General features: G+C 42.6%; 1 protein-coding gene across 1 annotated transcript in view; it reads right to left on the reverse strand.

Annotated features, from left to right (window-relative positions):
- Positions 1-16,643: 16,643 nt before the first annotated feature.
- The window catches only part of MEMO1 (mediator of cell motility 1), a 30,002-nt gene continuing 22,009 nt past the window's right edge, over positions 16,644-24,636 (reverse strand). The window contains exons 8-9 of the mRNA XM_082299432.1: positions 18,568-18,672; positions 16,644-17,340 (exon numbers count right to left, since the gene is read on the reverse strand). Of these exons, the coding sequence (XP_082155558.1) occupies positions 17,209-17,340; positions 18,568-18,672 (237 nt within the window). The 3' untranslated portion in view covers positions 16,644-17,208. The remainder of the gene's footprint in view (positions 17,341-18,567; positions 18,673-24,636) is intronic.

Below are 24,636 nucleotides of genomic sequence, written 5' to 3' on the forward strand. Positions count from 1 at the left end.
CTTCATCAATCTCTTCTAAAAATACAAAATAAGTCAATTTTGTGGGGTCTGTGTTTGCCTTTTTTGTTCCTGACAGAAGGCTGGATTTAATACATTATGAGCCCTTGTACGGGGCTCTATGTAAATAGTTACCCACTGAGCCACATGCCCTGCTGTGTCTTTGCTGCAGGTCCTCTAAGGTCATGGATACAGCATGACTTTAATCACTTTAATTAGTTTGTGACACCACTGAAGAGGATGGTCTCCCCTTTTCTCCCTGCTGCTGCTCCTTCTCCTCTGGATCAGGAAATAGAATTCAATAAAACTATGTGACACTTAAAAGATCTGTTTGAAGCCTGCTGCCTTTCACTTTGGGAACAGCGTGTTAAGCAGGGGGTTGAGCTACATAAAGCTCCAGCTCAGCTTCCTTTCAGGTTTGGCTGGGGCTGAAAGCTCTGCCAAGAGCAAAACTTCAACAATTTGTCTTAGGCTCAGCTCTCATCCAGTTTTTTGTCTCAGCTTACTGCAGACCCATCAGGCAACGTGTCCTTTGATCCGTCACTTGCCACGCTTGAGCAAGAGGGCCTTTACTTGGCTTCTAAAAAAGCCAGTATGAAAGTACAGGAGGTTTATCAGGAAGAAGTTCACCACCTGTTGGAGGAGCAGCATTTTGCACTCTTCTTCAGTTCTAGGGGAAAGGTTTTGGCCTCTGCAGATGGTAAATTTTTTGCAAAGAGGAGATTGAAAACATCACGCTTCTTACCTCCTTTGCCAAAAGCACTTGAAAACAACTTCAAAGAAGAACATCCCCCCTCCACGCTCAGAGTGCAAAACATCCCTTTGTAGGGAGTCAAACCAGACCAAGGAAACAGGGGAGAGACATCTTCTTTGATCATTTGTTGCTCAGACAAACTCCTGGGTAACAGTTTCTAAGTTAATTAAAGTTACTTTGTACTGACAAGCTGAGCTTGTGTTAAAGCCTCAGGATTTGTTTGTGTGGCTGAAAGCTTGCACTCCCTCATAGTCACAGCATAAACCACAAACCTTCCAGCTTAGTAACATGCAAACATAATAGCAAACAGCAAGGTACAAGACCTGACCTCTTGGCTTGAGTACTGGCTTTGGGGAATGAGCTTCCCGTGTCAAGAACTGGTTATCTTCTCAAAATCCTTTTCTTTTCTTCTGGGAAAGAAGCCTGCTTCCAGTTTTTATAAACTTTCCCATTTTTGTTTTCTTTTTTTTTTTTTTTCCAACTGCTCCCTCATCAGACTGGCTCAGTCAACTTGCTTTCTCTGCAAAAAGGAAGAAAAGGGCAGGAAGAAGAAAACAAATCTTGCCTCCTCTTTTTATGATTAGGGGTAAGAGGAACAAGTGTGTTATATATGGAGCTCTGGTTGCTCTGTGAACTTTCCCACTGCTTTCCCATGTCTGCATGTCAAGTCTTGCAAAGCTAGCACAAAAATCCTGCTGTTGTGGGAGAAGCATTATTTCCATGCAGTGCCACTTACCCGCTATTTATCTTAATCTGAAATAGTTCCTGTCATGGCAGAACAATTAAAGCAGAAGTTCAGCTGTTTCTTGGGCAGCCCTTCTTTACCTGTACTTTATTCTGGGCAGTTCTTCCATAGATTCCAAAAGGCTTCATCTACAGGAAAGAACAGAACTTAAAACTACCTTGTGGTGCTGTGGGTGTCAAGCCCCTGGTGACAAACCTGACTGTGAATGCTACCTCTGGAAAAGTGTTTCTTGCTATTGGGGCACCACAGAGAGCATCAGATGCTGCAGTGCAAATACTAAGTAATGTTGGGCAGCACCTCCAGAACAGACACAAACAGCCAGGTAGCTGGCAGATGAACCTCAGGGTCCTAATTTCCAATATGTGCATATGGCAGAGCACATGCGAAGTGACCTAGCAAATCCACGGTAGTCCCACTCACCAAATTGCCAGCTACACATGTCCAAAAATCGCACATCAGGCTCTTTCTTTGTATAAAGGGGTTAGTTTTAAAATGATTACATTAGAAAAAAATACCCATGACTTTTTGCTTCTTTGAACCCTTTAATAAAAAACAAGTAACAATTTCAAGCTTCTCTCTAGCTCATGACAGCTAGAATCTGAATTACTACTTTAAATCAATTCTGGGATTGTCCTGTGTTCCCTGGGCTGTGGGAGTTGGGGCTCTAAGAGACCCTCTGGTAGCATGATAATTACAATAAAATGCCTCTGTTACACAGAGCACACCCTTGGCACTGGAAGGGCAGATCTGTTTGTGAATTTCATTCTAAATAGCTTTTGGATTTAATTCTCTTCTGCTTCAGTTATTTACATTCAGGCAATGTGTGCCTCTCCAGGGATGGGCTCAGGCCTCTCCCACCAGCACAGATAGTCTGGCTTTCAGTCTGACCAGCAAGGGCCATGGGAAACCCTGGGAGGGCTTTGTACCCACTACATTTCTGTTGTCTTTGCACATAGGAAGGTGTAGAAAGCTGACAGTGCAGCTTTCACACAGGACATTTTCCAACAGGGCCACTCTCTTTTAAAGTATCTGGGTACTTTGCAACCCTTTCGAGCTGGTATTTCTAGAGAGAAGAACTGCAAGTCAGCCTTGAATTCAGTGTGTGGGGAATGAAAGCCTGCCGATGCTGTGACCACCACTTGTGTTTTTTGATCGAGACACTGAGCTCAGGACCTGTGTTTCGCTGGAGGTGAAGTGCTGGTAATTTTTATCATAAAGATGATAAAGGTAATATGTAGGCTGTAAGCATGTGATCACCTCAAAAACCAGCACTCAGTTACAAAGCACCCGTGCCCTGCCCCTGTGAAGTTTCTATCAGGGCAGTTTTATTCCAAGGTAATAATTTTAAGTATCTGTCACAGAGCCAGGACCCTTGGACAGAGGCAGTACAAGTGCAGCTCTCCAGAGCACAGAAGAAGAGACCAGGATAGAGGAATTACAACTCACAAGACCAGCAAAGCTCCAGTCTGTGTTCCCAGAATTATTCTTGTTTTTTGTCCAAAGACTAGAGTGCAATGTGTAAGCAGACCTGCCCTCTGCCCCAAGAGCACTCTCTCCTGTCTCAGCTACAGGCTCTTTCTTGCTGATTTTCTCTGATCTGGGTTTGAACATCCTTCAGCTGAGAAAAGTTTAAAAAGCATGTGTCGCATTTCCTGAGCACGTGTTCAAACCACTAATAGAAAATTTAAGCATTACCACCAACGCCTTTTTTTTTTTCCTGCTTTTGAAGATGCAAAGAACTTGTTTGGTTCTGAAAGGCAACCTGTTAGCACTAACCCTCAAAAGAGAACCCAGGTTTGGGTGACCACAGTCTGGAGGAAGGGACTGGATCTTGACCTTTCTCAATGTGTCTCTTGATGGCAGACTGTAGAGGCACCCTAACCCACAGTATGCCTGGTTTCTAATCCTCTTTAAAGGGTTCCAAACTTCCTCTGTCTCCTGTATCACAAGTATGAGCTTCAGGTTCTGGTTTCCATGTCAGTGGCCCTGATGGACTGCTGCAGCCCTGCAGTCCCATGACACACTCAGGAGTTGAGAGACAGCTGTGCAGGAAAAGTGTGGTGGACCATGGATCCACTTTCATCTCCTCAGGGTCACAGGCCAGCACCCAGAAGGCTTTCCCCCAGCACCCAAAGCAGACTGAAGCTTGGCTTTGAACTTTGGAGGTATTACCTCCTGCTGCTAGGAAACAATAATAGAGCATTTAAAAGGAAATAAGCAGTGGTTTAGAGCCTTCAAAACTATGCAATTGAAATTTGATAGAAACAATGCTTCTGGTGTAGATACTTCATGATTGTAACACCACCAGAAAAATACATGTTTACTGAAATTACACATTTTAGTAGATTGCTATTGCATAGCAAAATTCTGATTTGTTTCCTTTTTAATAAATCACCTAAGAAATTTCCACACGGATTGAAGAGGCTAACCTGACCTGGCAGTCACGAAAGACAAAACATGTTTTTAACGCAAAGCAGTCTTGTGTAAGGATTTACTTTCAGAACACTGTTTTTGTAGGGAAAAAAATTATCATTGCTAAGACAACCTTATGTATTGTCATTCTAAATATAAATCTGCTTGCTGGAAGAATACTGAGTAATCTGTTCTGATCTTCAGGATGAAATAATATTTTTACTTCAGCATGAAACAATACTCAACCCTTTCACGGTCCAAGGTAAGACAATCATCTTGACAATTGCAGACAGAAAGAACTTTTCTGAACCAACATTAGAAGAACGTTTTTTTCATTTCAGGACAAATTTAAGAATGGTGTTTCTCTTCAAACTGAGTACTTGATGATGCTAAAAGAAGAAAATACAACAGATAAACATTTATCTTGTCATGGTCAAAGTGCGTTTTATTCTCTGAGTATGACATCACATCAAAATAACTTTTCAGATTCCCTGAGCAATGCAGCAAGCCAGTCAAGGTCCAAAACAGTTCAAGTGTATTCAGCAGACAGTTCACCATGGTAGTGGGATCATGCTGTGAAGACAGTAAAATCTATATTTTATTACAATTTTCTGTGCAACTGGTAGTTGCAGGGCCTCTCCTGCCTTTTTAACTTCTCTGAAGCTGATGCCTGCACAGGTAACACTGCTCCATGATCAGCTGGACTGATAAAGCCTGGTTTCATGTGGCTCCACCTCCCTACTTGAGCCATGCTGCAGACTTTCTAGAGGACCCTCATCTCTTCCTCCTTCCTCTTCTCCCACACTGCCAACACTGTGCTCAGCTTTCCCCCACTGCCTTCTCCTGGCAACATCCTCAGCATCCCAAACTGCTGGGGCAGCCAGCAAGAGCTGCAGGCTTTTCAGCAAGCAGGATGAGGATAAAATTGTTGTCTGGTGCTAGAAGCAGCAATAGTGGTTAATCAGCATCCCTTCAGGTGTTGTACTGAGCCAGGCACATCCAGATCTAGAATATCCAAGTCTGCCTTTTCCCCATGGATGCCCTCCCTCATACCGGAGAATGAGGAACAGGCTGATATCACGCCTTCCTTTGGCACGAGCCAGGGCCTGTGTGAATTTGTCTGTGAGGGACATTGCACTTTGTTCACAGGATTTTTTGTCCTTAGAAATATTTCACATCTAAGAAAGGAGAAAAAGTATTCATGCCATGAGTTCTGTCTGCAAACTCTCTCCCACTTCTTGGCAGTGGAATTTATTAGTGGTGCTTTGGCACCATCATGCTCTCCCAGGATGAAAAGATCAGTTGTTTTAGTTGTTTCTAATTAATACACAATTTTAAATAAATTTTCCACATAAATTAGACTCTTACACTCTTCAGTAGTGCCAGATGGACATAGCCATCTGTCAGAGATTAACACTCACTAAAGGACCACTAGTATTTAAAAAAAATAACAATAATGTAGCATTCCAAAAAATCTTTGCTTTGTACATTGCCTGAACAAACAATTGCATGTAAAGCTGCTCTTATTTTCAAAGATCATCATTTATGAATGCTTGTATAATACTTTACTGAATTTTAAACAAGAGGCTGTTGGATGATTAACCCATTTTTACAGCTTGGGGACATTTCTGAGGGTATCTGGTCTGGGATGATGATGCATAAAAAAATTGGAGAACTGGAAACTGTACAGCCAGCAGAAAGCCATAGGCAAGTCATAAGCAAGTCGTGGATTGCTGCAGGAAAGAGCGAAGCCTTGAATAAAGTGTCTTTCCCTTTGAAATGAGAAGAAGAACCTGTATAAAAGTTAAACAAAAACATTGTTTAAATGATGAGCATTGCCATTCCCAGGCTCTCTCCTGGAGCTGTTGTTTGTGGCTTTTCTCCTCTCTGTTCCACCACCAGCCAAAGCTTTGCACCAAGGGATCACAAGTCCAAGCCTTGCATCTCTCCCCCTTGGCACCAAGGGCTGAGGGAGAGGCCCTTTGGCTGTCACAGCCCACTCTGGGGCCACACTCCTTGGGCCACTGCAGCCCCTTCCTGCCTTGGGGACTGTTCCCCCAGGCCTCCCTTTCCAGCCTCAGCCCATTTTGCCACCTCAGCAGTGGTGCCTGGAGTCTTGCTTGCAGAAACTGCCCACCCAGCAAGGCAAGCACGGGCATGCTGGTGCTGCAGCCAGGAGTATGAACATTATCCTCTACAAAGGGGAAAGGCAAGAGGTAAAGCCCCGGGTTTACCCCTGGCAGGCTCAGCCTGCTTTTGCAGTGTTAGCAGCCCAGGGTAAGGGCTTCCTGGCAGGAACATGCTAAAGCAGCTTTGGCTTGTTAGGTGCAGAGATTTGTGTAGTCTCTGCATGCTGTTACATTTCATGAGCACTGGAGACAAGACTTACTGAAGCAGGTTGTCCTTTGCTTCCCACATTTCTATCACTTAAATCTATCAATGTCAACTGTGTCTAAATTTTTTTGTTTCCACTGGAAGGGGCAAGCTGTGACTGGACAGCTGACAGAACTGTCATCAAAAGACTGAGACTTCAGGGTACTAAAAGACTAGTAAACTTATTTAAAATGACAATTTCAATGGAATTCCCCATAGGTATGTCCACCTCTGGCAGAAACTATCTGAGAGCTGGCTGGGGTTTCCTGAGAATCTGGGGTGGGTGACCAAGGTCCCACAAAACTGATCAAGGGCAAGTGTAGTGATGAGCTTAATAAAGCATGGATAGAGGAGCAAGAAAACTGAGACAACTGCAGACCAGTTGGCTGACCTTTAGTACCCAGAAAAACACTGTAAGAACAAACCAGGCTACTTGCAAATACATGAAAGGTGCCAAGCAGATGAGTGATGGCAAATAGTTTAATGAGGAACTAACACTTCAAACCTTTTCAGGTTCCTTCTGTGAGAGGATAAAAATGGAAACTGTCATTCTATATAAGCAACAGATGTGCTTTGACTACAGTAAAGCTTTAGCATTTTCTTACATGGTATGTTATAGGGGGAGGTGACTTGAGTAAACGTGACACCATTACAAGGACAGTTCAGAGTTGGTTAGAAAACTTGCTTCTAAGAGTCATTGTCAGTAAACTTCTTGTCAAACTGGAAGGGTGCATTAAGTATGGATTTCACTGAAGCCAGTCTATGGTGCTACACTGTATCTTCATTAATGGGTACCGAGTTCCTGAAATACTACTGATAAATTTGAAGATGATGGCTGGGGTAGGACTTCTGGTATACAGGAGACAGCCTAGGAATTCAAAATGATCTAGCCAAACAGGAGAAAGTATCTGAAAAACACGTGGTTTGATAAGGACAAGTGCAAACCTGACCTGGGTTTCCAGAAGAGCAGACATTTTAACAAGGCAACACTTGGCTATACAGTTGTTCTGCTCAATTTAGGTGTTAGCGTGTGTCACAGTGACTTGCTGCTAAGGAAGGGGGAGCATCATCCTGGGTCACATCATGCAGTGGTGACATATGTGAAAACATGACGTTATACTCCCCCACATTTGGCACCGCTCTGGTCTCAGCATAAATGAGTCATTTTGGATGCTCCAGTTTGAGGAAGTGTTGACCAGCAGCCCGGAGGAAAGCATCAAGAGCAACAAGTCATGGTGTACAAAAGAATGGAGAGAATTAAGGCTATTCCTGACAGGGAAGAGAGAAATGAGAAGAGATACAATAAGGTTTTCACAATCAAAACCAGCATCTGCAAATAAGATGGAAGAGTTTAACAAGTCTGCTGGGAGAGGAAAGCAAATGGGATTAAATTGCAGAGAAGAGAGCTGAACTCTGCCTCCCAGGAACAGCAGCAAAGCCCTGGCAGGACCATGCTGGGGGGCCTGGGGATCACCACACCAATGGTTTTCCACAAACACAGTGGAGAAACATCTGCCACAGGCAATTTAAGCTTGGGTATCCTGAATGAAAGATGGGTGGTGGACCTCCCAAATGTCACATCATGCAACACTGCTATCTCTCCAAATGCCTGCAAGGGCAACAAGGCTGGTGAAGGGTCTGGAACACAAGCCCTGTGAAGAACAGCTGAGGGAGCTGAGGTTGTTTAGCCTGGAAAAAAGGAGGCTCAGGGGAGACCTAATCACTCTCTACACCTGTCTGACAAGAGGCTGTAGTCAGGTGGGGCTCAGTCTCTTCTCACGGGCAACCAGCGACAGCACAAGACAACACATCTTAAGCTGCACCAGGGGAAGTTTAGGCTGGACATTAGGAAAAAATTCTTCACTGAAAGAGTGATTGGTCACTGGAATGGGCTGCTCAGGGAGGTAGTGGAGTCCCTGTCCTTGGAGGTGTTTAAAAAAAGACTGGACATGGCACTCAGTGCCATGGTTTAGTTGGCAAGGTGGTGTTAGGTCATAGGTTGGACTTGATGATCTCAAAGGTCTTTTCCAACCTGGTTAATTCTGTGATTCTGTGTAAAGACCCTGACAGATACAGTGGAGGTCATTAATGTCCTGCTGCCATCAAAAGGAAGTTTCTGCTATAAAGATGAGGAACCTCAGGCATATATCCTCGCTTGGATGAAAGTTCAACATTTGGTCAAGGACAGAACTGGGCAAGAAGGCCAGTGAGGTCTCACCCAGAGCATGCAACCCCAACACCAGGGATCTGGTGGAGCAATTGCCCAGCTGGAATATACCTCTGGATAAAATGATCAGTATTAGAATCAAGGTTTATTTTTGTGTCAATGTTATGTTACTCAGGGAAATATTTAAGAAAAACATGGTGGTTTTTTATAGAACAGTTTAGAAAAAGTTTAATCCCTTTCATGAGATGCATATGTAAGAGAAACTTGGAAGATTTCATTGCCTTTCATTTACGTGTAAAATTGATGTACCCCTCTTACTCTTTAAGGGGGTCTTTTTCCTCCAGTAAATTTCATCCTAGAGTTACACATTGCAGAAGGTGAGTATTTGTCTGCTATGCCAAAAGGAAGAGGGCAGCTAAAATAAGACTTCATTCTTCTGATCTGTAGATGGGAGGGCTGAAGCAGTTTTGACATACTCTGGAAAATCTCAGAAGGACCAAAACTGAGAGCTACTCCTAAAACATCCTTACAAAGCATTTTGAAAGCTCATGATGAAAAATACCCCATGGCAGTGACTGTACCAGTACCTAACTGTGCTGTATCAGTGAGACTGAGCCCAGCAGGTCCAGGGTTACAGCTATCCCACATTATATCTGGGCACTGTGCCCAGTATTGCCCCCATGGTCAAGAAGGACATTAAAAAACTGGGGACCATGCAGCAGTTTTGGGGGTGGGGATGGGGGGTGAAATGCCCCAAGATGGTTATAGGAATGGAGACCTTGGCACATGAAGAAAGGCTGAAGGGATTGGGTTCATTCAGCCTAGTGAAGTGAGGGCTCAGGGGGATTCCATTCCTGCCTTCCAGTGTTAGATATTGAGAGATGATGAAGGCACTCTCTTCACGAGGATTCACTGTGATGGACAGTTAAGCCACTTCAGGGCAAATTTTGTCTCCAGACACAAAAAACCTTCTCCAGTGAGACCAACTAAAGGCTGGGACAGGCTGCCAGGAAGTGTGGTGAAATTTCCCTAGATGAAACACACAGGGCTTTGGCAATGCCCCGGATCACTTAAGGCCCTGCTTCCAGCATCTGCAGGGCCAGCCACCCTTTCTGGTCCTGGTCAAGCTGGGCTTTCCCCCTCAGTTTTTGTTTCTCTCAGTACAGCAAGATGCTGGAGAGTCCAAGAGACACTGTCTCTTACCTCTGTTTTACCTGTCCTCTTATGAGGGTACAGCTCTGCACTAGCAACAGCCAGCAGGACAAGGGCATCTTTAGCATCCTGTTGGCTACACCCATGCAAAAAAATACATAAACACAGACACAGTAGCTACAGTGCCCATTTCAGCACACACCTTCCTGCTCCTGGATGGAGAGCAACACCAGTGCTAGGCCTTCACTGGCATTTCTTGGTAAGGCCTAGTGATGGCACACTCCAGCACATCAGGAGGTGCCAGGGCCCAGATGCTCTCCAGTGATAAAAGCAACACAGCATGGAAAGGGAAAAATATGAATTTAAAAATTTCTTCACTGGCCCAACCCTGTTCCAACTAGAGACAGTTGGGGGAAAAAGAAATTGATGTTCTCTTTTTTCTTTCCTATTTTTGTCTTCTGCAGCATGACTTTTTAGGCCCTCACCTTCTGACTTCATTCTGGAATGCTGCTTAAGTATAAATTAAGCTGGATCTGGCCTGAGATTTCTGTCTCAGATAAAGCTGAGGTTAGTTAAAAGAAACTCCAGTCATGGAAAAGCTCATATGTCAAGAAAAGCTAGCAGTGTTTTAAAAAAAATTTAAAACCCAGCAGCTTGACTCCTATTCCTTTTATAATGAACAGAATAATCCTGTAAAATTAACAGAAGATCAGATAAACAAAACTTCTGCTTAGGGCTAGAAAGCATGGACATTTATCTCCAGGTACAATTTGAGGGCATCTTCTTCATCTCTGCTTTTGTTCCACTGCATGAGCTGCCAGATCCCTCCTCCCACAGCCCCTCCCCAGGTTACAACAGCTAAGGCCTGGATCCCTCATCACTTTCTCAAGCAGTTCCAAATCTCCTTAGGAATGTGAGGTTTGCTATGTCTTCCACTGACTTCAGTGAGAGCTTGGTCAGACGCAGACGTATTTTTTCAAGCTTTGAAAAAATAAGTATCTGTGCAGAGGTAGGATGCTCAAAGAAATGCAGCTCAATGGGTGCCCCCCCTCTCCACAGGTGGGAACCCCCCACTTGCCAGGCTACACCAAATGCAGGGACCAAGGCCTTGGGGTGTAAGGGTGGGAGATGCCACAGAGGGTACTTGCACCCCTCGGCTGTCCCCAGCTCGGGCAGGGCAACAGCTCCAGCTGCCCCTGTGAGCCCATGCTGCCGAAACCCACAGGACCTTCACCACCACCTTTTACAGCAGCAGGAGCATGTGTTGAAAACTTTCCAACTGCAGTGCCACTTGCAGCAAAGCTTGGGAGAAACCCTTCCCTCACACAGTAACCCAGGCTGCCACCCTGTCCTGGACTGCAGAACACCCTTCCTGAAACGCCACACAGATCAAACGCAGTAATTTCTGCAGGACTCAAAAAACACGGACTGGTTACAGCAGCGCAGGAAGGCTTGGGCCCAGAGGCACAGTGGGAGCTGTGCCATCGCTTCTCTTGGCGTGTTTGGTTATGAGCTTTGTCAGCGAAAATAGTTGTACATAATAGACGCTGTTACCATTTTTCCTGTAGTTTGTGACAGAGGTAACTCAGCAGGTGATGGTCTCCAAACTAACTTATAAACAAGGATTCGCATTTAAAACACAGAGGCTGTTGGAAAAGGAGCTTTTGGATATGGCGAAGAAGCTCAGGACAAAGCAGAAAAGGCAAGGCTGTGGGTGAAGTATCACCCATCACGGCAGCCGCCCGTGCTGCAGGCCAGCGGCGCTGCCGCCGCCGGGGCTGCGGCGGGAGCCGAGCGGCCGCGCTGCGACACTGACACCTAGCGCCGGCCAGCCCGGCCCGCTGCGCCCTGCTCCTCGCACTGACACACGCTTGGGGCACGGGCTTCTCCTGTTCTTAAGTCTCGGGAAGTTGTTTGGTTTCCGGGGCTGTGGTTTGGTTTGTTTTTTTTTCTTTAAATGAACATGACACTACTCGCGTAGTCTTTATAAAGTAGAGATTTACACCTGCCACAACACACCTGTTTTCCACTTAACTGGAATTATTTTCCCCCATCAGCCCAGTGCTTTGAAGTCGGCTTGGAGATACGTAGGTCATTACTCATCAGCAATGCATCCCGCTGCCCTGCCACCCATCTGATGGATGCAAGGCTGAGCCCATACCAGAGCTGCGTGCTTACATACAACAATCAAGTCAGTTTATCTCAGGACAGCTTGAAAGCAGCATCTGGTTACATCGCAGCTCTGCGACCAGAAAACCATTCCTTACAATGCAGAAATGTGCTTTACTCTCTGAAAGCAGTTGTGAGGCCAGTCCGCACTTCCAGACCACCCATTCACAGCAGGTATCTTACTGACAGATTATTTGTAACACCAGCTCTTTGGGCTGTGATTATAAAGAAAAATAAATTTTTATCAGTAAGATGTATGCAGGAGTTCAACACTTACTCATCACAGCTGAGCTTAAAGGCTCACTCTTCAAAATCTTTGTAACAATTCTGGAGATAAATGAAAAGTAATTTAAGTCTCAGCCGACAAATCCCAGGGGATGGTTTTCTCTACCTGCCCACACAGATCAGCAGCTCAGACTAGCCCATGCAGCCCAGGCACTAACATACCAACACTTCACTTCCTGCTGCAAGAGTTCAGCAGAAAATAAACATCTTTTACCAAAAAAGGGACATCATCCAAGAGCACTGTTCTTTTCAGTCTTGTGAAGCTACAGTCAACAGGCTCAGGAAAGTAATTTCTCACTTTTTTAAAACTCACTAGAGAAAAAAAGAAATCAGAGAAGTTTAGGTTCATAGTTTCTGGTTTGATGCTAACACAATGTTTTATTCTTTTTGTCATTCAGGTCTTTGCCATATACAGAGCAGGTATTAGATCACTGAGGCCTAAAGTTTCATTACTGGCTTCACTCACAGCAGAATTTGAGGCCCCGGCTAATTCTTTTAAAGAGATTTAAACACAACTACTAGAATTCGAATATATTTTTGTTTGAAATTAATAACTTGGGCTCCACAAGCTTTGAAAAAGATACCTGGAAGTGTTTATAGGGACTACATTTTTATATCAATTGAGACAGGGTTGAGAAAATTATTTAAATTATCTTCTCTTAACTCCACCAAGAACCAAACACATCACCTTAGAAAACTGGGGGGTATGGAGGTCCATCTGTCACCTTTGCAGAAAGGCCAAGACACCTTTATTTCCCTTTATAACTTAAAGATTTCAGCATAGGATTCTCACCCCTGAATTTCAACAAACTGAGATCCTCTTGACAAGATACCTCCAGTATTTCTGCTCTTTGAAGTAGCAGTAACAGGCTGCCCACCACTGCACCTGGCTGGCAGCTGCACTGGGCAGTACTTGGCAGCATGTCAGCTCCTAAGCAGGAGAGCAGAACAGTTGCTGACATCAAACTTGAAAAGCAACCATTTTCTTTCCCATCTATGATTATTCTCCTCATTTCTCTGCCCTTTCCAAAAAGATCCAAGCCTTTACCAACACACCCTCCTGCAACCTGCAACAAAACAAACAAACTGACATAATTGCTTTCTTAATTCAGATATATCAGCACCATGGCATTTTCATTCCTGGGGCATAAGCAATGGGAGAGACGCCTCAGATCCCAGCAGCAGGGAATGCACATACTAAACAGGCACCAGAAAAGACATGAAGAAACAAACGTTGAGTTTTCAGCTAATCCTGGCGTAAGATAACCCCCAAATGACATCAGGTATCTGGAAGCTGTCTGTAGGGACAAACTGTTTTCAGAATTAGGCAAAATCAAATAAGAAAAAAAAATATAAAAAAAATAAAGCTTTGGAGACAATAGATTGTGCATTACTGAGAGAATAAAGTAATTTCACCCCTACAGACTAATTCCAAGTCATGCTTTGCAACCATCTATTGAAAAGGCCATCTGGCTGCAGTGGGTCCCAACCCAAAACATCTCACAGCTTTGATGTGCACTACACTGGACCCCAAAATTCATTATTTGATCACACTAAAGGAAGTTTTGCCACTGATGTAGGAAGGCAAAGGGACTTCAAACATTTCTCCAGAAACACAATAGTTCTGGCAATTTGTTGAGAGTGGATCAGATGTTAGTTAGCACAACTCAGCCTGAGGAAATAGCAACTGCAAATCATGGTGACTGATACCATTTCAGAGCCAAGCTTCTTTTGATGCAGAGAAGAGCATGTTTTCTTCTAAGGGAATTAAGGGAACACTACAAACAGGAAATGGAAGAACCCTACAACTACAGAAACAACATGCTGAAGTTGTCAGACTGTGTGCAGGTATCAAACAGACACCCTCCTTCCTCTCCCCCCATTTCACTACTTGACATATCAATCCAAAATTCCCAAGTAAAGCCTAAAGCAATATGCAAGGCTCCTCAGACACAGCAACAAGCCCCTGACTGGGAACCAGCGAGAGCAAGAGCTGTCTAAAAAAGCAAGGGCAAACTCAACATTTCTGAAGGCATTGAGAAAGGAGAACTGCACTGAAGTAGAAGTCCAGCTTAAATAATAACACTGGATCAAAGCCACTCAAGTAATGATCTTTAAAATAAACAAATACAGCCAAACTGTCATTATCTCTTGACAAAGGCTGAGAGCTGGAGCAGCTACACCCAACTTGCTCCATGCTACGAGGGTTTCAAAGCAGAAGGTGGCTCCCAATGTCCAGAGGCATTCACTGCCCCACAGAGCGATGCTCTTTCTGCCTCTGCTTCCTTCTGCTGATCTAAACACAAAGCAGTGAAAGACCTATTGTGCCATTTCAATGTCAAAATCCTTAAACTGAAGAACTAAGAACTCAGTAGATAATACTTGGAAAGAACTTTTTAGGCAGTATTTAAGGGAAACAAAATACATAAAGTTCCTTTGTGAACAACATGAGAACAGAAAAACAGAGGAATACTTTAATCAACATTTTCACACATTGAGTATTTCTCTAAAATGCCAAAATTTTAAAATGGGAATCATGTCCCTGGCTGGATTTCCTGCACCAAAAGAGCAGTCAAAGCTCAGTCATTCTATGCATAGAAGAAGCCTCCAGAAAAGTGAACAGGACTGAATATTCAGTATTGTCTAAACCAGACACTTTGTCCCAATATGCTATAATCAAACGTATATTTAAACAAGAATAAAATGTGTGGTAAAACTAAAATAATGAATTAATAGCCTTGAGTGAAGATTTTTCAGGAGATTCTGCTTTTCCTCCTGATGCATCTTAAACAAACACACCACAAAACAGAGCACTGAAGTCAACTCCTTCCAAGCCCACCAATGGGGGGGGAAAAAAAAAAAAAATCTGAGTTCTTTGAAATCCGGTCTTTTCTGCTAAAAAAAAAAAAAAAAGGCGGGGGGGGCAGCTTTTACAAGGGCTTTTTAAGTTAGAACAGGTTTCACAAAGCTTTAAATTTCTGAGTGGGTTTCTGAACTGTCATTGCTGGTTATTACTAGTAGGCACAGAAACTCCCATTTTAATTAGAAACTTTATTTTGAAATACATTATACAGTTTACATGTGAAGTGCTTTCAATGTAAGATATTTAATAACATTATGCTGAGCAAAATGGCTGACCAATTTCCTCGAAGCTCTTCCAGTTATGGGCTTTTTTTTCATTAAAACTAGCTTACAGAGCTAAGATGCAACTTAGGCATTTGTATTCAGGAGCTAATTACTATGTTTACCTTAGGGATAAAGTAGATACTTAACTGTTCCAATTAACTGCATGTTTCAATAATGATGTTAAACATTTGGCATAAGACTGAAAGAAACCCAAGTCCTAATTAAACTTGTATTCACCAAAGATTTTTGTAAAAAACTTCACGATCAAACTACTTTGTTAATAAGGCACAGTCAGACATGTATTTACAAAGACTGGCTACCAATTCAGTTTTACCTGCACAGCCTTCTTGCTGGTCTGTCAACAGTAATCTGAAAGTTGTTTTCCCTGTCTGCTGCTGAGACATTCCAAGAACAAGGCAGAGCAGTAAGGCAACTAAAAGAACAGGCATGCACAGGAGTTTGGCATTTGGGATGGATTCTGAACATCTGCAAAGTAGTTCATTTTATAAATGGAGCATTCACCTGCTATTATTTAAATGGTGGCCAACTGTGATAAGGAAAATAGAAGTGATGCAAGCAGAGGGTATTTTAATAGGAATAAACAAGATGTCTGGTATGCTTTCAGCTAAGACTTTGCATGCAGCAATTCCCACAACTTTCAGAGATAATCTAAATTGAATTCTCAAATTCCCCTCTGCCACTTAGAAAAGCTGAATGTACCAGGAGGTTTCCTGAAAGCAGGTGAAGTATCAAGGAATAAGATCTCCATTTAGATAATGAGCCAATACTGCATCCTACTTTGCATTTATTAGAACAAAAGGAAGTCTTCAGGAATGACAACTGAAATAATTACATCATTATTTTGGCTGGAAGAAAGTTCAAGAACTCTTAACATGGGATGTTTAAAAAACATGACACAATTCTACCCATGGTCAAAGAATAAAAAAGTAAAAATGAAAAAAGAGAGAAGCCTTACCTTCCCCTCCCAAATAATCTTTGAGGAAAAATTGCTTGAGATTGTATGGCTTCTGTGGCCTATGAATGCCAGATACTCTAAGAATTATCATTTTCAAGCTACTGCTTGTTTTCAAATTTTAGTCATTTGAAACAAAAATACTTCATCTATTTCTCTTGAATAATCAAACTGAGCTTAAAAATCATTCAAAGTGTATTGCTGATACAAATTTGTATCACATACTAAAAGATACTGCTTCATAGATTAACTGTGAAACAAAAAAGATTATACAAAAAGTTTTTCGAATTCTTTTGCACAGCTGAACTCATAGTGCAGGTTTAAGATAAAAAAATCTGTAAATGAAATAGTCAACAAATGTTGAATACAAAATACATTCTAAAGTATTTTACAGAATGGCTGAATTATCAAGCATACGAACTGAGGATAAAGGATGTTAATGACAAGCAGCCACATACAGAACACAAAGCAATAAGTTTAAATCAGACTATTTTGGTTTGTGTAGCCCTTTATTAGCAACTAAAATAGAAGATATCTGTTGTACATCACGGGTAGTAACTGACTATACTGGAGTTTTATTATATTCTAATACAGAATCATTTATAAATGCGTTGTTTTCCTTTTTTTTTCTTTTATTAAAAAGCTTCCACCCCCTTTTTCCCCCTTTTTCCGTTTACAACTTGCAAAACTATTCTGAAAGCTGAGTATATGTGCACAGGTCTGCAAAGAGTGCAAATTTAGGATATGGTAAATGCTTTACATGTTGTATTTTTAAGGACAGTCTACCACCATGCCTTCATAGCCATTATCTTTTCCAAAGAAAAAAAAAATCTCACAAAAATTCTGATACCAGCCTTCCTTCCATTGTCCTAAACAAGAAAGCATTTTTAAATGAGTTGAAACTAAGGAAGGACTACACCTACTAGAAAAGAACAGAGTTCTATTAGTTTGAGGTTTCAGTATACCCAAAGACCAGGGACTGTATCTTTGTAAGGGCTAGGCTGGGACCCCGTATACAGAGTGTGTGCAGGTGCCATCCCTGAGCATTCAGCAGTTCAGTGGACCATAAGTGCTCCAGCTGCATAACTCACTGAGCTGTCTTGCCAGTTTCGACACTGGCTTGACTGAGCGTAATTCAAAAATGAAAAGCTCATATTCATTCCATTCTTCTGGAGCTCGTTGATAGCCTGAAGAGAGAAAAAGAGCTGTTCAAAATAAGGTATCAGTGAAATTGCATTTCCTAGTTCTGAAAGGTCCTTGCACCATCTCTCACAAGCTCATTATATAAGCACCTCCCAGTTTTGAGTGGACCCAGGCCACTCCTGTGCTGTTTCATTCACTGATGCACTATCCATGCACTTCTTTAAAGCAACACTAAGCCTTTCATGACAATCTTTTAGAAACAATGCTTCCAGTTCCATGGGGAATTTATACAGAAACACAGATACAGCAGGAAAAAACCCTACACTATTAGCATTTTTCATATTCTATTTCTTCCATTAAGGAAAAGGAAGGTACAAGGATAGTTTATTAAAGTGTGACAACTAGCAAAAACAAATGAACAAAATTTAGCTGTGATTCACTGCAAAACTAACTATCTGAGAGTAAGAGCTGGGTAGACTTGCAGAGTTGTCATAGTACTGACCTTTGCTACATGCATCTCCAGTATCGATATTGCTCATACAAACTTTTACAGACTCCACTTTAAAAGGTTTCTCTGTATGTTCGCCATTCAGACTACATTCCCAGCGAATTTAGTTTTCCCTTTTAAAAAAGTTAATATGCTTCCTGTTTCAGATTTGAATTACAATAAAAATACAGTGAGATTCACTCAAGCAATATGACAAATCTGCAGCACTCCAGCAGTGCTGTAAAGCAGCTGTGACCAAATTTAGACAACTAAGTTAAGCCAGGTTTATGTCCGCACTGCATCACCAAAGCAGAATATATTAACCAGAAAGTAATCTGAATTCTAATTGCTGTTAATTTATGAGTTAATGGTGGACTGCTCTAATACTTACAGAGGCCCTTTCTCATATTTGCAAAACGCAAAAACACTGCCAGACATCACAAGGCACTCAGAATAGCTAGCTAATAGCAACATAGAGAAAATATATACATGTTCGTAAGTACTGATTCAAAAGAGTAACTACATACTTCTTCAGGGACATGGATTTATTTATTTGTTTATTTAGGGCCCAGAGAAAGTGAATGATTGCATTTCACTGAAATTCAGAGCTTACATTTGTCTATATGCAAGACACAAAAATCAGAGACCAAATTGAAAACACTTAGAAATAAGTGTTCATTCAAGGCTTAATATTTCAGAACCAAGTAATACTGCAGCAATATTGTGTTTTAATAAATGCAAACATTTTTCTAAAAGTTACATTCTTCAACAAATCAAAACTTACATTTAATAGCACTCCAATCGGGTGTCTTCCACATATTGTATTATGGTATTTCTTCAAGTAATTACTAAAAGATACAGGATCTAGCTGCTCTATAATGCTCATACCCTGAAAAATAATCAATAGCAATAATTACATTACATATTCACAAGCAGGTGTTTATACATCACCTATATGTTACCACAGAGCAGGAGGAAAAACCCTCTACTTTGTACCAAGGGTATCAAGGGAATCTCAGCATGTGAGCTCTACCTTGTAGTCATCTTGTTTCCATTCCTTGCCAAACTAAAAGTGCAGGAGCTCTTCCAAAGCTGTCAATAACCCACAGATCTGTGAAGTTATCTTTGCAAACACCAGTGAAGCTCACGTTAAAAAAGCTCCTCCAGCAGACTAGTTGACCCCCACCATCCAAGAGTGCCCTACTTCTGTAAGATTTGGTACAGCTATAACCACACAAATTTACTAAAAGGGCAAAGCAGGAAGAAGTTGTGCCTCCACCTGCTCTCCGTGGTAACAGAGTTCAGGGCCAAGCACTTGTCTGGGACTTCTGGATGTCCAAAAACCCTAGATAAAATCATCACTACACATATGCAATTCACATGTGTAACAAGCATGATGTATCCTGGATACATCAGGCATGCAAGGCAGTTGATCTGGGCATGGGCTGGCCATTTGCTCAGAGCATAAAAAGAAGACCCAGAAAATGTCTAAAGCACTATAAAGTTGGTGCACAACAAAAATGTAAGAACCAGGAAATGGTGCTTCCACTTTACATAAGACAGTCACATGTATGCATCCTTTCCTCCATTCAGAGCAGGACCCATGGGCCCATGGAGTCATGCTAAGAATACAGTACATGTGTGGAAAACAAAACCTTCCATGTGTACAAACTTTTGCATTCTTAAAGGCAAAAAAATTCCTACAACTCCAGATATAGCCTACTCTTACCCCATCCCACAGAGCAGATCAAACAGCATGAAAGTAGTTTAAAAACAAGTCTAAATCAATTATTGTCTTAGCTTCATCATGGCTTTGCTCTTTTGCCTGTATTAGACTCCATTCTCTTTTCTTCCTTCCTATGAAAATTATTAATTCCCTTCACCAGGGAAATGAGCTCCAGACACTCACTAACTCAATAAAATACATAGTTATACTGCTTCTATTGGTGAAACAGTAAGTTCTTCCTTAGAGACGAGAAAAAAACTTCGCATGGAAACAACTGGAGGTTGATACCAGGAAAGGAGATAATTTCTTCTAAGATTTCTGCATTTGTCTCAGCTCTTTCCCCTGCTTTTGGGTGATAAAAGGAAAAGCCACAATGCAGGAAGCAGTCAGTCTGAAGTCTCCATGTCAAAAGTGAAATCTCCAGAACACTCTGCAAGGGTGTTGGCTGATCTGGCAGATATCAGCTAATTATTCAGACTGGATCACAGCTTACAATGGAGGAGCAGAAGATTCCCAGGAGAGCTGGGAGGATTATAAAACAGCAATGATAATCACTACCCTTGTGTACTTTTAAATAGAAACAGACATAAGATGAATTCATAAAGAAATACATTTTATGGAAAAACAAAACCAAGCTAAGCTAGCTAATTGCTGGTAAGAGCTCAGTTCTTTTGGAGTCATGGAGAGGGTGTTTGGACCCCTGGCCAGTAATTACAGCTGTTAATCACTCCAGATCTACAGAGCCTAAATGAGTGCCAAAAAAAAAAAAAAAAAAAAAAAAAAAAAAAAAATTGTAGCTATTCTCTAACTAGCAGTGATTACATAGAAACCATTTCCAAAGTTTCCAAAGCATATCTTTGAACCATCCATTTACTTGTAGATGGTACAAGTCAATACACAGCTAAAGAAAGCAGAACTAAATTTGACTACATACTCAAGTGAAACTGAAGATGCATAAAGCACTTACTCAGATACTGAACAGTTCACGAGAACACATTTTATCTGTTTGTAAAACCCTTTCATGACCTTTTAAAAAATGAAAATGGCTGCTCAACTGAGAGACTCGTTTTACAGTTTTAAGTCACTGGAACATACTGGGCAGAGGCATTTGAGCATTTGTCTCAAATGAATGGACATGGATTTATGAGAATGCCTAGTAAGCTTATTTCAATGCACAATTCAGCACTGCAAAACGCTTACAGCTATGCAGTTCACCCCAGAAAATACTAACAGAGTTCCATACATCACAGACTGGAGAAAATCCATAGGGAATTGGTATGAACAGATATCCTATAAGCATTACGTTGTGCTGAACTTCTCAATCTTTTGGATTCAGAAATCATTGTGGCAGAGGAGCAAAGACTACCAAGTTTGTTTCTCAGTCTAAAACAGTGTTGAGGAACAAAGGAAACATTTTTGCCAGGTTGTGTTTTATTTTTCTAAAAAGCAGAAGTATGAAGCTAATAATTTTCAGTATTCAAAACAACTCAGCAAGGCATGGCTTAGAACAGAGTTAAAACATGTAACAAAACCCACATGATAAAAGTGTAACCGCAGTTCCATGGTTTATCACATGGTTATGGCATCACATAAAAATTGCATCCCTCAGTTAGCCAGATACTGCTAATGGCATCTACAGTATCCTAGCACAGTGCACTCAGTATGATTAAAAACCTTACATTTTTAAATACCATCCCTTAATAGAATCATGTACAAGCCTGCAAAAAAACTTTAAAAAATAATAACCCTATACACATATACCCCAAACAAACAAACATCCCCTCCAACAACCTATAGGCTCATATTATACTATATGCCAAGAATGCTTTGGCTGGTCAAGTTAAAGTTTTTTATCAGTTATTCCAGCTATTTCTTCACACTTAAAGATCTAAACTAATAGCACTCTAATAGAAGTGGAAACAAATTTGGTCTTATTACTATCCAGCCCAACTATCTTTGCACGTGTGAGTCACTCAGACTAGATGACAAGTAACCACCAGGAAAATTACTGTCTGGGCACAGAGAAGAGAACAGGGACCTGGGTACCCAGGCAGAGAGCCATGGTCTTACATTATGCCCAGCCTAAGAAGCTTTCCCAGGCTGGAGCACTGCGGAAGGTCCTGCAACAGTGCAGCAGCACTGCAAAAGCCACCAGAATTCAGCAGGTCATTAGAAGTACCTGAGAAACTACCAATGCTGAACATTTTTCCTGGACAACAACTACTGGCTGTTCCTGCACAGCACTCCTCAGTGCCTGCATTTTCTCTCATCAGCATTCAAGGTAACACAATCCTCCCACTGACTCAAGTGAGGTGGAAAGTATCCCATACCAAATATATGCTCATATAAAATGAGCAATCTGGCAATGAAGATTGAAGTGGACAGCCTGCATTTTCAGGCTAGTCAATCAAAAATAATTACACTTCAACAATGTCTTGAAAAATACTTCCCTCACTTTTACTTAAAAAGATAGTGTGTTTCAGGTCATGATACACAAACTATTGCACATCAGCTGCTCAGTTATAACTCTTCATTTGAGGATTCTCCCCTAAGATACCCCTTCTTACCATGAGGCTATTTCCTCCTTTTGCCATTACATCACAAAGTGCACTGTGGTGACAGTGGTCAGATCAACAATTACGATGGAGAAACTGATGCCTGCCCAGCAATATTTACTACTCTATTTGTTTTATGCTAGAGTCTAATGGCTCTAACTTAGAACCACAGCAAGTAAAACTTCAATGCCCAAACTGTTCAGCAGTTTTTATTCACTAGGTGAGAAAATCATCATGCATCTATATGTAAAGTCCAGTCCAATTAAGGAAGAGGCCATCATCCCCCCCCAAAGGCATTTCTAAGGAAATCTGATTTTATCTTACCCCAGAATACCTTCCTGCTAACAATGTGCTCAGCTGACTGCTTTCCTTGTTAGGTCCAATAAAATTAAGCCAGTTTTAATACAGTTTTGTCTCTATCTGAATGCTATTTTGTCTGTGTAGAGGCCTACTGGTTACAGCAGTACAAGTTTGTTTAGCACATCAAATTATATGAAAAAATTCAATAATTATCTAAGGAAACAAGAACTACCCACGTGGGACATAAAATTGAACAAACTTCCAAAAACTGGAAAAATGTGACAGAGATCTTTGTGATATTGCTATTAAGACATCTTGTTTCACCAAAAAAAAAATCACCCAAAGCAAAACCTCCTCCATACGGTGTCTGGAGTTGTTGGGGTCCCTCCCCCTGCCATGGAGCCCTGGGAGAGGGGCCCTGGGGGGAGACACGGGGTTTCCCTGCCCCTGCTCAGCTTCATTCCCCATTGGTTGGTTTGGGTTCCCTGATAACGCCAAGGACCCTTGGGTCCCGTGACTGCGGAGTTCCTGAGCAGAGCCCCAGCCATGCGGCTGGAGAAATAAACATCTCTGAAACATCTACCACGAATCTGTCCATATATACTTCGCTTTCCACGAGACTCCTGGTTTGAAATATGCTTGTTGCAGTAATCCCCGCTGCGACAAACTGGTGGAGGAATGCGAGCAAGATACCGATCCCTGAGGAAGATTCGTGAGTAAAATAACCACTCTAGACCTCTCTCTTCTCATCTTGGTTTGGATATTCTCTCTGGACTATGGAAGAATCGTGGGAAATGGGGCTCTCTGAGCCACAGAAAGAAATGTACCTGGAAGTTAAAGGAATCCTTGAACAACAAAACAAAAAAGTAATGGAACTGGGAGACCTAGAACTTTTTTTTAATTGGCTTTTCAAAAATTTCTCCTATATTTGTCAAGACTTACTTTTTGATATTGAACCTCGTGGATCTTGTCAGGGGTGTTTTTGGGACGAGATCTTGTGGGAGATGAAAGATCAAACAGAACATGTATTAGTGATTGAACCCTTGCGTGGATCCATGGTAGTCAGTGGAGCTATTCAAGAGCATTTATACGGACCTATTAAAGCAAAGGATGGCCATAGTCCTGTGGCTGAGGCCGCGCGGCCGCCATCCCTGTGGCACATGACTGCAGCCGTGCCGGCGGAGGTGCCTGTGCTGGATGCTCCCGGCCCCCTCGGGAGCGCGCTCCTTATCGCGGACCCCATCCCTGTCTCGGGGTCCCCGGCCACGCGGCCGCGAGTGAGGGAGTGATGCCGCAGGCGCCGCGGGTGCCGTGGGCCACGAGCAGCCAGGAACCGGCATCGGCGTGGCAGCCCGCTCTGAGCACACGGCTCGGAGAGCCCTGCGGAGGGAGAAGCGGCGCTTTCCACAGCGACACGAGAAGCCGCGCAGCGCCGAGCCGGAACGGGGCCGCTCTCAAAGTAGTGTGGAGTTGGCAGAGCAGAACCGCTCACAGGGCACGGAGCCAGCGGCGATGGCAACGCGGGGCCGCGCAGAGCCCAGACACGCCGGAGCAGCGCCGCTCGGAGAGCGCGGAGCAGCCGCAACGCGGGGGCCCGGCCGAGACATCGGAGTCGGCGGCAACGCAGGACCGGCACCCACGACGAACACGCAAGCACGTGATAGGAGGAGTTGTAGCCATGAAAGTCACAGGAACCATGAAATGGTACAATGTAAAAAACAACTATGGATTTATAACGAGATGCTACAGGGGAAGATGTATTCATCGATAGAACTGCCATTAAAAGGAATAACCCTAAAAATTACCTGCAAAGTGTAGGAGATGGAGAAGTTGTACAATTTGATATAGTGCAAGGAAAGAAGGGTTTACAAGCAGCAAATGTTACTGGGCCTGGAGGTATTCCAGTCAAAGGCAGCCATTATGCACAAAATTATAAACAATATCCACCCCTGCAATTTCCCTACACAATTTCCCTACCACAGCCTACTTTCCCCTTTTACCCTATACCCAATATGAACCCCTTCCTAAGTTTACCCTATCCCCAGTTTATTCCTAATCCGTTTTTCACCCCACGGCTTCCCTATACAATTCCATTTCCCTACAATTCCTCTCCGATGCCAAGGGGGGGATGAAAAGGGGGAGTGAAGAAATTAAACCCTCTCCTGCCTCAGTTTCCCCACAAAGCATGCCCGGAGAGTTTTGTCTCCCTTCTGTCAGCCCTAAGGTGTTCCACAGAATCTGATTGGACATTTAAAGACTCAGGAGGGTGGCT

This window comes from Coloeus monedula (genome assembly GCF_965178545.1).
Source record: "Coloeus monedula genome assembly, chromosome: 2".
Lineage (NCBI taxonomy): Eukaryota > Metazoa > Chordata > Aves > Passeriformes > Corvidae > Coloeus > Coloeus monedula.